Below are 15,667 nucleotides of genomic sequence, written 5' to 3' on the forward strand. Positions count from 1 at the left end.
GGCCATTTTGGGCTCATTTTGACGATTTCCAGGTATTTCCAGCCCCAAGGCCGACTCCCTGTATCCTCGCATCAAGTCGTCCATCTTTCCCGAGCGTGTCCTTCACCTCGTACCAGCGTACGAGGTGAAGGACACGCTCGTGTTTGCATCTGGGGAGCGGACATCTCGCCGCAGAGGACTCGACGCGTTGGCTCGCCGTGACGTTTGCGGTCTCGACGCCCAACCGGTCGCCAACGTTTCAGATCCGACGCCAGCTTCGCTTTGGCGTCTTCGCACTGCGCACACACCTGAGCTGCTGCGCCCCAGACGTGTTGTTCCATGCGCTCGCTGTTATTTGGAGCGTGTATGAGGGTCAAAGCTGCCCCCCTCCCCCACCGCTGCCATATTTTCCGCCTTCCTTGCAGGGTTCATAACTCAGGAAGATTCAATCTTGACGTCTCTCGCGAGGCCGGAGGAGTCGTCGACGTGCCATATGGACGCAGAGGGCCGCTCGGATGATGTTCCATTCCGGCGGGCTAACCAGGCTTAGCGCTGCTACTGTGCTGGAATGCACGGAGGACAAAGAGGCAGTCTAGTCTGATACCTCACGTACATCTAGTACGCGCATTTTGGAAACGCAGCGCAGACCTCTGCGCAGTTTACATGAAAAATGTGAGCGTTGCTCATGAACGGGATTTTTATTTCGACACAAAAAAAGGCCCCTTTTTCATCCAGGGCAAAAGGGCACGTGCTTGAGCACCACGTGGGGTCTATGTGTGCACGTGCCTTGATAATAATGTTCATGTTTTAGTTCATGTTTCAAAATGTATGTTTTTAACCCCAAATGGCAGAATAAACTAAATAAAAGCAAACAAAAATCATCTCCATGGTAGAAGGAATAGCATTTTATTGAGTGTGTGCACTGTATTTACAAATAAACGTTTTGTGTTGGGAAAAAAGGACTAAAGACGTGTCAAAAGCTTTCGTTGCAAGCTTCATTCTCATTGGCTGCGCACCTCTGGCGTTTCAACAATGCAGCTTACGATTGGTCCAAACTGAGCCAACAAGTCTGCCACCAAACTGACTTCACGGAATGCGAATGGACCGATGTTCACATTTGGTTCCTGGAATCACGTAACGATTACAAAGCGCCTTTGGAAGGATTCTAATCGTAAATGATGACACTTTTGAAAGTAAGTCCCAACTGTCATCATTTATTCGACAGTGAAAGCAAATTGTGCCACAGCGCTTTTCGGTATTGCTTGCTGGCTGTCGTGAATTCGCACCAAATGTGCATCGTTAGTTTCCGGGTGTGAGCGTCTAATACGTCAAAAAGTACAAAAAGGGGAGAAATGCTAATGATGCTAGCATACGGGTAGGTGCACAATTCCCATTTCGGTGGCCATTCTGGCGCGTTTAAGCCATTTCATGAAAAAAAATAAAAAAATAAAAATGAACATGAAAATAAAACACACACTAAACCCCCTTTTATCGCGGTCGGTACGTTCCACCAACGATAGGTGAAAATCCGCGATGGCGACGCCGTATTATTTTTTAAGATGACTTCACCCCTGGTTAACACATCTGCCTCACAGTTCTGAGGTTGCGGGTTCAAATCCGGCCCCGCCTGGGTGGACTTTGCATGTTCTCCGCGTGCCTGCGTGGCTTTTCTCCGGGTACTCCACTTTCTTCCCACATCCCAAAAACATTGAGGACTCTTAAGTTGTCCGTAGGTGTGAATCTGAGTGCGAATGTGCCCTGCGATCGGCTGGCGACCGGTTCGGGGTGTACCCCGCCTCTCGCCCGAAGATAGCTGTGATAGGCTCCAGCGAGCCCGCCACCCGCGTAAAGAGACACATTTAAAGTAATTAAAACACACTTTTTAAATGCATTATAAACGCAAAAAAACAACAACAACAACAAAAAAGCAGACTATTGCAAGCAAAAAAAAACACCAAAATGTTCAAGCAAACCATATATTAACAAAGGTCTGCTGACTTAATGCTAATATATAATATGAAATGCCATAGACAAGCTAACATAAATTAGCATAGCTGTTATAGTGTTGCAATAATAATATCAACCAGTGATGGCAGTAAATGCCAAAATCCGCCATTTTGAGTCATGAGCAAAGTAACACGTTACTTTTCCCGGGAGAGTAATTGGACTACAGTAACGTCTGCAATCCAACAACAGTTACTTTTGCATCATCGATGTCTGTAGCTGCTGATGTCAACAAGGAACAGTCCCAAGTGTGCAGCCGCATTTAACCGAGACCGCCCTTTTTCCGCCAAAGAGGAGCAAGCCATCGGGAAGTGATTGTTTATTACGCAATGCGCCGTGATGGTGCAGTACCATCGAAGTGCAAAGAAATGCACGATTTCACACTGTTTTGGTTATTTTCCTTGGTAAAACGTGTATTTGATTGTTGTTAGCTTTTTATTGACACATTCAGAGTACTGTTTTACTGTTAAACGGGCAATGCGTTGTGGGTTAAGCTAAGGCTTTTTTTGTACTGTGGATAAATAATATTCCTGCCACTTGGCAGCTGCTGAAAGTAACTCAAGTATTTTTTTTTCTTTTTCTAATTTACTTACTTTTGAAATCAAGTCATCAGTAAAGTCACTAAGTTACTTTTTCAAGGTAACTGTGGCAACACTGGTTGCAACTAACTATTATTTCAGGAAATGATTCATCTGTTGGGCGGCACGGCACGGCGGGCAAACTGGTTAGCACATCTGCATCACAGTTCCGAGGTTCCGGGTTCAAATCCGCCCTCGCCTGTGTGGAATTAGCATGTTCTTCCCGTGCCCGCGTGGCTTTTCTGCGGTTTCCTCCCACATCCCAAAAACATGCACGTTAATTGGCAAATGGTTGTTTGTTTCGATGTGCCCTGCGATTGGCTGGCGACCGGTTCAGGGCGTACCCCGCCTCTCGCCCTCAGATAGCTGGCATACGCTCCAGCACGCCCGCGACCCGTGTGAGGAGAAGCGCTACGGAAAATGGATGGATTCATCTGTGGATTCTTTTTTTTCTCCAAATAACCGATAAATCTGAATTTTCATAAAGGGATGGACTTTTCTTTATCCGATTATTGATGAATAAATAAATTAAAAAAAACTCAATTATTAAAATAATCAAAGGTTTAAGAACCGGTCCGATTGTTGTATTTTTACAGCGTCCTCCTTTTCGAGTTTCCGATGATGTCCACACGGTCGCCCCGAGAAGACCACGTCAGCCAACTTTGGCCCGCGGGCAAGTTCACCTTTGGCCCGCACAGCGAGCGCCGGCACGTCAACCCGTGCGGCTCTCGTCCGACGTGACTCATGTGAGAGGATGAAGCGCGACAGCGTTTAGAGCCTCGTCCTCGTCTCTGACGTGACGGCAAGACGGGGCCGCCTTTCCCGTGTTCGGCGAGCGCCGGGCCCCGGGGACGTCTAATGAGTCCGGCTCGTCCGTCGCCCGCCATCAGCGTCAGGGCGGGCCGGCGCACGCAGCTTTCCTTACCTTCAGCGCACACGAGTCAAAGCGACGCTCCTCCTCCTCGCGGCAACATATGGCCGCCGGCCCCGGCTCGGCTTTAGTCGAGTTGACAGGCGCAATTACGTAACGCCTCTCCTCCGTTACCCCCCGCCGCTTTCCTCCGTCCTCGGCGTGTGTCGTCGTATCGTCCGATGGCCGACGTGCGCGGAGGACGCGTCGAAATGGACGTCGCTGATAAGTGAGATGCCGTCTTGAAACGCAAACTTCCTACAGCGTAGTTCGCCAGCGACTTCAAAAGCTTGAGTCCGACATCTAAAAAGGCACGGCGGGGAAACACTAGGGGACATCGTGGGTCATAATAGGAGACATTTTGGGAGACTGTGGGCAAAAATGACATCATGGGAAACGATTTAGTGTTTTCCGCAGGACCGTAATTCATTTGAGGTGGTGGGTCGCCGGCGGGTGATGAAGTTAAACAAACGGCGAATAAGTTATAATATATTTCAACATTTCAAATATATATATATATATAATTACTTATGTAAATAAACAAACAAATAAATAAATCCAAAGAAATGAATATTAAATGTCAAATCAAAGACTTAAAGGGCTCTACATTCCATTCTTTTGCAAAATAAAGTTTTTGTTTGAATCAAGAGTTTGAATTTATTTGTCTTTATTAGCACGCGGCAGGGAGCTAGCCTCGGCGCAACCAATCACGACAACATGAATATGGATGTGTACGTTACATCGACAAGTCAATATTTGCGATTAGCCCGCTGCACTAGGTTTGCGCCCACATGTTCCCTCATGCGTGCCACGATCTTTTATGGATGAGGCCAAAGCGTTGCTAAAAGTCGGGCGTCGGGCCGCGGGACACGTTTGACTAAATATTAACGTCTCGCTGCAGATATTCATGAAATGATTCATCTAAAAAAAAAAAAAAAAAAAAACACGTCTCCCGTCGAGCGTGAAGTCAAACGTGTGCTCTTAATGACTCCATAGGAGCTTTTGTGTAATTGTTTTTTTTATTTTTTTTTCCTTGGGTGGGAGGGTACGTGTAGAAAAAAAAGCAAAAAGCACAAGTGCAGCTCCGGTCGGGGCCGCCCGCGGGAGCACAGCTGGGCTTTCGGTCGGCCTCGGCGGGACAACGCAGACGAGAGCGTGACGACAATCGCTTCTGCTTTCGTACGCCGCGAGTGGAGCGCTGACGCTGGGGAGCATGTGCGCTATTGTTGTGCGGCGTTCGCGCTAGTATGGATGTTCGTCTCTTTTCAACGCTATTATTAGAAGTCAAGGAATTGTTTTTGTCATAGCAACACACATTTCCACAAATGTGTTATCCGAGGTTCCAGTTTCAAGCCATATCATGAAATCTAACTGGAATACGAAATAAGATGAAATAAGATGTGTTTTATATGTTCAGTTGTTGTGTTAATGTTGTCTATTTTGTCATGATGTGCTGCTGACCTCTTGACCGGGTCTTTTGACCCTCGTGAAAGAGATCCTGACCTCAATGGGGTTTATCTAGGTGAATCAAGTTTTTAGCGCCAGTTTAGTTTTTGGGATGTGGGAGGAAAGCGGAGTACGCACGGGGAGAACAAACCTGCTGAGCCTGTTGAAGGAAACGCACGAGTCCAACATCATGGCCTCCGTCGTGTTGGCCACTGAATCATTCACGAGTCCCTCAGAACAGCTCAGTTGGGTTGAATTTTTTATGCCACTTTTGATGTCGTGGACTACAGTGGACCCTCGCGGTTCGGCACCTGTGGATTCACCGATTCGCAGATTTGTTTTGCTTTTCCAATTTTTCTCCATGTTTCTCTTTTTTAATTTGGGGGGAACCAACCCCGAAAGCAGTTATTGGCGGTATATCCCCCGCCTATTCAAGAATTGATGGGCTTAAAAAATCAATGCAATTAAAATAGGTGTCAATTTTCCGCAGATTTTCGCTATTTGCGGTCCAGCCTGGCCCGGTCCCCATAGAGTCCATAAAAATCCTGTTGTGTTGATTTGGCATGAGGGAACGAGTGAATTATTTGGAGTGCAGTAACTCCTGCACAGGTGTCAAATTCAAGGCCCAGGGGCCACATCTGGCCTGCTACATCATTTCGTGTGGCCTCCATAAGCAAATTATGTGCGGCTACGTCATCTTCTTCTGGACCAAAATTTCAAACTGTCTCCAAGTTTAATAATGTCGAGAAATTGCAAGCGTTTTCAAATAAGAAAGTTAGGCGTGACGCAGGCAGGTGGACCATTTTTAACTGTACCAAAAAAATAGCGGATGTATGAAAAGTGGGTCAAAATGTCTGCCAAAATTGTATTTTTTCCCCAAACTAGCGGGTTCCACTGTATACACTGCAAAAACTCAAACTCTTACCAGGAACATTTTTCTTATTTCTAGTCAAAAGTTTCCAAATGAATCCCATTAGACTTATGATAAGACTCATTGCCTCAAAAAGTCAATCGTTTTTTGACAATTTTCACTTGCTTGAAGCAAATTTGAACTTGAAATAATTGTTTGTTTTTGTTTGTTTTTTTACTTACTCCACTGGCATTAAAAAAAAAAAGACTTCCAAAAATGGTAAAGGGGTTCAACTTGACTCCTTAGACATTCCACCAGGCCCACTTGACTGTGTAGCGCAACGGGAGGGATTCCCAACATCCACGCGCTGCTCGCTAGCTTCTCTCCAGCTTCTCATTTCACCCCAGCTTTTTCTTTTTCGTTCTTTTTTTTTTTTTCCCCCTTCTTGGCTTCGTGTGTGGCTTTTGCGCTCGCTAGCAGGTTAGCATGCGAGCCCCAGGCGGCCAGTGGAGCCGCTGTGACAAGGTCAAAGTTCCTTTCCCGTTCTTCTGTCATTTGTGCTTATTTAGTTTCCCTTTTCCCGAGGCCGACCTTCACCGGGGCAACCGCCTTGTTTCTAAACAACCACGAGACAAATTCTTGGCTGCTGAGCACGTGTAGTTAGCATTTGATGCTAATGACTTCTTGTGACGTCAATGAAAGTGCCGCTCGCGCGCTTCCTGGCTCGTGAGCGGCTGCTGGATTTGGCCTCCTTCGCGCTCATTTAAGCGCAGAGTTTGAAGGGCAACGTATGCAAATTGTGCAACTGAAGCTGTTTATGTCTTAAGCGTTAGGCACGAAGTGTATTTCAGTAGGCCGCCACCATTCGCTGTCAAGAAGGATTGCCTTGACTAAGAATGGCGAACATTTCAAATCCTCAAGAACTTTTTGAAAATAGGACTTTTAAGCGTGGCTGGAGACCTTTCCGCCGAGAAAAACGTAACATAAAAATGGTACATATGAAAACGATTCCGATATTAACCTCGAACTTGTCGAATAGCGACGGCTTGCGCTCTCGTAAATGTGAACTGTTGCCGCTCCGCGTAAGCGTGTTTTGCATATGCCGCACAAATAAACTCCAGTTAATTAATCAATCGCACATCCCTACAATTAGTATACAAGGTATTAAATATTCATTTTCCCATCGCGTGTGCCCTTTGGTGAACATGTTGATTGAGTTGCGAAGCAAGAATGCGCTCAGTCACTGAGCCGCATTGGTTTTTTCTTCGTTTTGAAAAACAAAAACAAACCCCAAAAACCTGCATGTGCTCCAAATAAAGGATTTTTTCTGTCTCCCTTCGACAGCGGATGCATTGTAAGGCCTGCTGTTTTATTCATGAGCGCCATCATTGTACGGCTAGAGGTCGTCTGCGTCCTGCGCCGCCGCGCTCCAACCGTTTGCCTGCGCGTGCGTGCGTGCGTGTGTGTGTGCGTGCACGCGCCACCCGCTAATAGTTTTCCTTGAGCTCCATTCATGCAACCTGTTATCTGGGATTAAAAGCTCTCTCCCCGGAATACAACTGACGACCTTGGCACCTGCCAGTGTTTGACCTTGAGACCTCACCCGTGTCGGCGTGATGAGTCGGGCTCCCGTTTGATTTCTCTTCTTATCGGTTAGCTCGAAAGATTTCTTGTACTTGGCAAGTCAAATGTTGGACATGGATCACGACGTCCTGGCATTTTAAAATCTGTCATCGTGCGATCCGGTCGAATATTCCTTCCCCGTGTTGCGCTGACGCGTCCACGTGGACAGGAAGGTCACACGGGAAAGGAGCTCATCCAACCGCAAGTTTGAAAAGAAGCTTTTATTGAGAATATGACTGCTCACGACAGTATATGTATGCGCATACGCGCACTCCAAATGTGCCACATGAACGTGCTTATTATTATTTTTTCAGTTCATCGTTTTATTCTGCCAAATATGGGAATCAGCCTCCGAGAATCCATATCAGTCAGGCCCGTCAGATGTCCGTTGGATCGCTTTGCTCAAAATAGCCCAGGGATAAAATAGTCCAACGCAGACATATTTCTCGTGGTGGAGAAATTGTCTTGTTTTAGGGGCATATCTGGCTCATGCGGCGAGCGCTTAGCGACAGGCCGATGGCAAGGCGGTGGCGCGAAGGCGTGTGTGTGTGTGGGGGGGGGGGGGGTTGTGCCCACCTGGAAAGACAATACAACTTATTTTCACTGGTGGAAAGTGAAATACAAAAAAAAAAATTGCTCATGATTCAGTTGCTGCTTTGCTAGAAAATTGGCAAGAAATATCATCACAAATGTTTCAAAGTCAAATCAGATGTTTGTAAATGTCTTATGTGAATTTTTAAAAAAAGATAATATTCCAACTTTTTGGACCATTTTACACTAAAAGAAACGAACCGATGATCAAAATAGCTGTTGAATCATTTGATAATCGATGAGTTGTGGATGAATCGATGAATTGTTGCACCTCCAGTCCTAATGTTATTATTATTATCTCGTTGTTGGGAAATCTAACGAGATTGCGTCTGCTGAGTTATGACGTCCAAATCGGTGTGTCGCGGTTGAGGCGTGTCAGTGAACATGCGCGCGCACACGCACACGCTGCAGCAAAGGTCACATTTTATTTTTACAGCTTGAAGAAAATGAAAAGTGACAAAGCACCTTTTTGCTCAATTGACTCCCAACCCTCTTTTCCCATTTTCTTCCTTTTGCGTGCTCGCGCCGCTCCCCTTTTTCGACAAAATGTCGTCCTCCGTTCGTGCTGTTCGGCAAGCGTGCAAATGAGGACGGCCACAACCGAAACCGCGCCTCTCCTAGCGTCAAAGCCGAGAGAGCTTCGTTAGCGAGGCGGCGATGAAGAAACCAAGCGCGTCTTAATGCCACCGCGGCGGCGAATTGATGATGATTCAGTTCCTGGTTTGGTCCGCGACGTCCGTCAGAAAATGTGGTTTCCAAAGTAAAAGCTCGATGTTTGTCTTATTTTGAAAAGCTAATCAGACTGTTTTCTTAAAGGACAACATAAATCAGAGAATATTCGCAATTCCAAGGATTTGGACAATTTTACAAACAAGTGGTCTCAAAACGATGAATCGATGATCCGACTGGGAATTCTTTGCTCATCGGTTAGTTGCGTATCCATCGATGAATTGGTGGCACGTTGTATGTCCTTGGAACGGAACCTTTGCCACCCGGTCGACGTCATTTCCCGCACAGATGTCGGGGCTGCCGCTTCTGTCGGCTCTGCCGAGACTATAAATAGCCCCGCAGCGCATTTACATAAAGAGCTTTAATGGCACTTGAAATATTCAACGCTTCCATTTTCACCTTCCATCTTCCTGGGAATTGTGCGGAGACGTTGCGACCCCAGCGTCCGCTTTCATGTGCGCGAGCGACAACGTTGTAGTCAATTAGTTTCACATTAGGCTCATGCGGGACATATCTTGCCAGCAACAAATTGCGTGACACACAGTAAAAGGGAAGTTAGTAAAAAGACGTCCAAAATGACAGCGACGACATGATAATGTTTGTTTGAAGACATCGAAAGAAACGCAAATGACATTTTGTGACAGCCAGATCTCGACAGTACTTGAAGTGCAAGTCCACTCCCTTCTTTCGTCTTAATTTGTTGCATTCATTTAGCAGTTTTCTTTCCGAAAATATTGTGAGGTAAAATTGTATTTGTTGGCGGCACGGTGTGCGACTGGTTAGAGCGTCTGCCTCGCAGTTCTGAGGACCGGGCTTCAATCCCCGGCCCCGCCCGTGTGCAGTTTGCACGTTCTCCCCCGTGCCTGCGTGGCTTTTCTCCAGGCACTCCGCTTTCCTCCCGCATCCCAAAAACATGCGTGCTAGGTTCATTGACAACGCTAAATTGCCCGTAGGTGTGAATGTGAGTGCCAATGGTTGTTTGTTTCTATGTGCCCCGCGATTGGAAACATTTGATTGTTTTAATGTTTGCAGATTTATTAAAAAAAGAAAAACTGAAATCTCACACAGCCATAAGTATTCAGACCCTTTGCTCGGCATTTAGTAGAAGCACCCTTTTGAGCTAATACAACCATGAGTCTTTTTGAGAATGATGCACCTGGATTTGGGGATCCTCTGCCGTTCCTCCTTGCAGATCCTCTCCCGCTCTGTCAGGTTGGATGGTGAACGTTGGTGGACGGCCATTTTCAGGTCTCTCCAGTGATGCTCAATTGGGTTTAAGTCTGGGCTCTGGCTGGGCCATTCAAGAACAGTCACGGAGTTGTTCTGAAGCCACTCCTTCGTTATTTTAGCTGCGTGCTTAGGGCCATTGTCTTGTTGGAAGGTGAACCTTCGGCCCAGTCTGATTTCCTGAGCACTCCTGCACTTGGCCGCATTCATCTTTCCTTCGATCGCAACCGGTCGTCCTGTCCCTGCAGCTGAAAAGCACCCCCACAGCATGATGCCGCCACCATCGTGCTTCACTGTTGGGACTGTATTGGACAGGTGATGAGCAGTGCCTGGTTTTCTCCACACATTCCGTTTAGAATTAAGGCCAAAAAGTTCAATCTTGGTCTCATCAGACCAGAGAATCTTATTTCTCACCATCCTCGAGTCCTTCAGGTGTATTTTAGCCAACTCCATGCGGGCTTTCATGTGTCTTGCACTGAGGAGAGGCTTCCTTCCGTCGGGCCACTCTGCCATAAAGCCCCGACTGGTGGATTTTAGGTTTTTTTATTATTAGGGGTGAAAAAATGGTGGCGTTATTTTTTTCTTTAAACTTTCAAATATTATTGATAAAATTGCAATTTGATTCCCCCCCCCCCGATATTTAAAAGTATCGGTTTTGGGTTCATGTTTCTTTTCAAAAAATCAAATCAAATTAATTGCTAGAATCACAAAAAAAAAATTCCTTTTTTTCAGGTGCTTTTTAGTATTAAATTATTTTTTTTTGTTTAAGAAATTTTTTTTCCTCACAGATGTTGCATCTCAATGGGTTTATCCCACATTAATAGATGTTAAATATATATATCTAAAATCCAATTTTTATTTCTCCCCCCCCAGTGTGCTAATTGAAATGAAAATGATCCCAATATGTCGCCGAGCATGTCGATGACGTTCATGACGGGAGCGTCACGCTGCCTCCCAAATTGTCGAACCTGCTGACTGACATGCGCATCGGCCAATCGGCGGCGCCGGTGGGCGTGTCTTGGAGGGGGGTGGGGAATTCGTCGGTGGGGTTAGTTTGCTAAATGACTGCAGCACGAGCATCACACGCGGCCGCGGCGTCCCTCCCTCCCGCTGCCTGTTCGCGTTCCCTCCCGCGACGCGACTTCTTCTCTTTCTCCTTCCCGGCGCGTCTGCACCGGCACCGGCGGCGGCGGCGGCGGAAGGAGCGGCAGATGCGGCGCGCATGGGAGGAGCGTCCGCCGGCGATGGCTGAGGAGCGCGTGCGCCCCTGAGGAGGAGGAGCAGCAGCAGCAGCAGCAGCAGCAGCAGCATCCTCATCGCGGGGGTCCACTACTCTCCCACTTGGATTAAAACACTTGGCGAGAACCCCTGCCCGCGCCCCCCGCGCGTCCCGTGCCCCCTCCTCTGAAGGAATATGCCTCGTTTTGCCGCCAGCTGTGAGGATCTGTAAGCAGGTGGAGACCCCTCATCTTCCTCCTCCTCCTCTTCCTCCCTTCCCACTCTGGAGCCCCAACCCGGACGCCCCCCCCCAACCCCAACCCAAACCCAAACCTGTTTTTTCCCCGAGAGGACACAGGTGTGATCGCATGGAGGTCTGACGCCCCCAAACTCACCTTGGAGGTCCTCCACCCCGCACCTGCGCCCTCCCTCTTCCTTTGAAGGGCAAAGGGAAGTGTGACCCCCACTTAATCCCCCCCCAACCACCCACCCACCCATCTCCCTTTGACCCCCGCCTCCCAAGAAAATGAGACTCTCCAAAATGTGCCGCCTGAACGCACTGAGCATCTACTTGTGGGAGACGCTCGTCTTCTTCAGGTAAGAAAAAACAACTGAAAACACAAACTCAATGGAAGCGGGAATGTTTCTCACTTTGGGGGGGGGGTGGGCAGCGATCGGGCGCAGAATTGCAGCCGAGCGCCCGCTCGGGGGACCAATCGAGCGGGGATGGACGCGGTCCGTTCGACCAATGGGATGCCTCGTTCGCGCAGCGTGGTGGATTTCATGCGGGCAGCCTGTTATGAAAGCACTTCGCAGGTCTGCCTCGCAGTGTCGAGGTTCCGGGTTAGAATCCGGCAAGCGGTAGGTCGGGTTTTTACACCCGGATTCCTAAAACAGAAACGGAGCAGATTGCGAATGGCCGTCGACAAGTGGCCTCTGATTGGCTGCGCTGGATGAAAATGAACAACAATTCAAAGGAGTTCAACAAACTCAAATTCTCTGCCTAGTCTTAGTCCTGGTCCAAATCCTGGCCCTATTTCAGCTTCTGTTTGTAGTCCAGGTCCCAGTTTTAGTCCCCGTTGTTGTCTTAGTCCTGCTCCTAATTCTGGTCCTCGTCGTGGTCCTGTTTTTGTTTTTGAGGTCACGTGCGACGGCGTCAGGTCTTCTCCCGCCCGGAGACGACTTCCCTCGTCACGCCGCGCCATTGGTCGCGTCGTCATCGCCGTCCGGCCAATCGCTTTCCTCGTGTGCCTTTGGGGAAAAATTGAAAACAACCCAAAAAAATGGACATTTTAGCAATTCAGACAACTACAAAAAAAATGAACCCACCGCAAATATTTTGAACTCTTGTAAGAATTCCAATTATGGTTTGAAGAAAAAAATGACCCCCCCCCAGTTGTTTTCAAACATTACAATTCCCCCTTCCCAGAAAAGGAAAACATTGAACCAAAATAATAATCACACAACATGAAAATGCATCTACGCTGCTGTGCACAGCTTCCACTAACAACACGACAAGTTCGGCTTTTTCAAGCGTCAAGTCATTTCGTTGGAACGTTTGACGTGAGGTGTGTGCTTCGGAGCGCCAAATGTTTTGTCACCTGGATGACGCACAGTACATGAGAAATGAATTTGACAGCGTGTGGCATTACTGGCTCATTTTAAGTGAATGGATTATTAATATTTGTCTTTTCATTAGGGCCCGACTAATTCATCTGCCAGCCGATTCAATCGGCCGATATTAGCCCTTTTCCAATACAATTTTTGCCCATTAGATTTTTTTTTTCTTACACATTACAACATAAGACAAAAATAATGACATTCAATTTTTTATTATTTATTTTTATTTTAGATCGGCAAAAAAACAGCAACACAAAGGTGAATTTTGCTGATTTTTCTCTCCGTTGTAATGTTAAAGAAATACGAAAGGACAAAGTTTTGTAAAACTGCCTGTAATTCATATCTTTACTGTTGTAAGCGTTTAGGGACCCAATTATTTTGTTTTTATTCACTATATTTTTTTAAATGAATCGGCCGAGAAATAGATTATCGGAATTTTACTCTGCCAAATATCGTAATCGGTACCGGCCTCAAAAAGTCCATACGTTCATTTTGTGTGGCGCTTATCCCAGCTAACTTTGGGCGAGAAAATTTGCTTTCCAAGGACAAGCACTTATTGATTTTCACAGTACCGAATTCTATGTATTTTCTATTATTTCTGTGGAATTTGATGCAAGTTAATGCCGAAGAATTCAACTTGACAAAAAACAAAACCTTCCAAAGCTTTGTTTTGTTTACATCAGGAGAAATCAAGCAAATCCTGCAAGGAAGAACACGCAAACGAAAGCAAAAGTATCTCAGTGAATAATCTCATTGTCACTTGCTGTTCTTTGATTTTTGAATTGTTGGTTTCTTTTATTGACACTGGGCATGGGGGGGGAGGGGAGGGGGACTGCAAACCTTTGCGCTCAAGGGCCACGTTTCATTTCTGGTGCAGCCGAAACTCGGTGAACGGCATCGGCGTTTTAGCCAATTTTGGAGGGTGCTGAAGCGCCCCTAAAATGACTCGAGGGATCCATTTTTTTCAGTTGTATGTTAGAAAAGTGTCAAACCTTACAGTACTTGAACGGCGCGTCCCCGCATGACCTCCAAAATGGTTTGCTCCACGCAGCCCCTCCCACCTCTGGCCGCCTGCCGGCGTACCCGGCCGGCTTCAACCAGGATACGACGTGGCACATTTGGTAACGTCAACCACTCACTCAATACCTTGCTTTTCTTTGTGTCAAATGTTTCTTTACCGTCCGTCCGTCCGTCCGTCCGTGTTGAAACAGCCACGCGTCCAGTTCTATTTTCCAAAAGTGCTTGGTAGTAAAGGCAATTCAACTGAAATACACTTCTTGCATAACGGGAAAGACAAAAGTGCACAATGGTCAAGATAAACGGCTTCATAAAAATCGAGTGTTGCCCTTCCAACTCTGCGGATATAAATGCATAAATGATTCCAACTCCTCATTACACGTATACAATCGTAATAATGGGAAAGACACTTTCACAAGTTCCTACATATTCATTCATATCTCATTTTGCTGTCTGCTATTGTGTGAATGCAAAATGGCTGCCTCGTCCCAGATCCCTCTGGTGTATTGCAGGAGCATCCAACAGTGACCTTTCCAAAATGGCGGACGGGAAGCTGACAGGCTGAAAAAAAGAAACCTTCAAACGAGTATTTCAAGTACAAATCGTGAAAACGTCTGCAAAAAGGCTATGATTACTTGCAGCAGTTTATACTAAACTGGCCTGCCTCATTACGTTTATGACTGGCCCTCGTATAACTAGCTAAACTAGCTAACGCTAACGTACACGGCATTGAGCTGGTGTTCATCTGTAAAGGTGTCACTTCCAAAAACCTTCTGGAAATCTTGCCGGTGTTCCTGTGAGCTCGACAAATACGGGAGGGGGGCTGTCGGGGGAGCATTAAAGGCGCATTCATCAGGTCCGCCATCGAGGGTCTAATCAATGTTTAGTGATAGGAGGGCGGGTGCGGGCCGATGGTATCAATTAAACGGCATCAAAGCCCGAGCAGCTGAGGTGGCGATATCCCGACGGCGCTCCATTAACTAAACGCCGCGCTCGGAATGCCAACGTCCTCTGCGGCACCGAGACGCCGGGGCGGGGGTGACGTCAGGTAGCGCCAGTGCGCCAACGCTCCGTATAATGAAATTGTTCACAGGATGCGTGGGGAATAACAACAAGAAGAACAACAACTCGAGAATGCCATTTGCGGAGAAATCGGGAGACAACACTGAATGGAAATGCTGCGATGAATTGTCCAAGACGTGAAGTTGGAGTGATTTGAATAGCTCGAGATGTGGAAGGAGGAAGAAAATAAACTGGGTCAAAATTAGGGTCCGGCTGGTTTAATCGGCCGATATTAGCTTTTTCAAATCAGCAAAAAACAGCAAATATATATATATATATATATTTTTTTTTTACACAACATGAGACAAATCTAACAACATTCATTCATTCATTCATTCATTCATTCATGCTTCCGTACCACTTATCCTCATGCGGGTGGCAGTTGTGCTGGAGCCTATCCCAGCTGACTCTGGGCGAGAGGCGGGGTACACCCCGAACTGGTCGCCAGCCAATCGCAGTGCACATAGAAACAAACAACCGTTGGCACTCAACAGTCGCACCTACGGGCAATTTAGAGTTTCCAATCAACCTGCCGTGCATGTTTTTGGGGATGTGCCCGGAGAAAAGCCGCGCAAATATGGCTCCTTTTCGTATCATTTGATCAACAACAGTAAAGACGTGGCCCGCTGAATTTCAATCATTGTATTAATATGAGCATTTGAATTCTTGGCAGTTGTTATCCATCAAAAGGTCCGCATTGAAATATAAATATAGCCAAGTCATATTTTTCAAACTATTAACGGCGAAATCTCTTTACTGACGTTTTGTGAAGATGCTCAAGACATTTTTGGATAGATCCCATTTTTCTCCTTT

At 46.7% G+C, this 15,667-nt stretch overlaps 1 protein-coding gene across 7 annotated transcripts in view; it reads left to right on the plus strand.

The window, feature by feature from the left end:
• Nucleotides 1-15,667, plus strand: part of glra1 (glycine receptor, alpha 1) — a 116,428-nt gene that overhangs the window by 55,369 nt on the left and 45,392 nt on the right. For 2 of the 7 annotated variants that reach the window (XM_061786570.1, XM_061786571.1), the window contains exon 1: nucleotides 1,031-1,172. The exons of 1 other annotated variant lie outside the window; for it this stretch is intronic. Coding sequence is in view for 3 of the 6 variants with exons in the window: in XM_061786564.1 (XP_061642548.1) it covers nucleotides 11,682-11,752 (71 nt within the window). In the remaining 3 variants the exon portion in view is untranslated. Of the gene's footprint in view, nucleotides 1-1,030; nucleotides 1,173-10,733; nucleotides 11,753-15,667 lie in introns of those variants that run through there. 4 more of the 7 variants (XR_009790351.1, XM_061786564.1, XM_061786566.1 and 1 more) reach the window with 4 other exon arrangements.

Source organism: Phyllopteryx taeniolatus, chromosome 10 (genome assembly GCF_024500385.1).
Source record: "Phyllopteryx taeniolatus isolate TA_2022b chromosome 10, UOR_Ptae_1.2, whole genome shotgun sequence".
In the NCBI taxonomy this organism is placed as follows: Eukaryota; Metazoa; Chordata; class Actinopteri; order Syngnathiformes; family Syngnathidae; genus Phyllopteryx; species Phyllopteryx taeniolatus.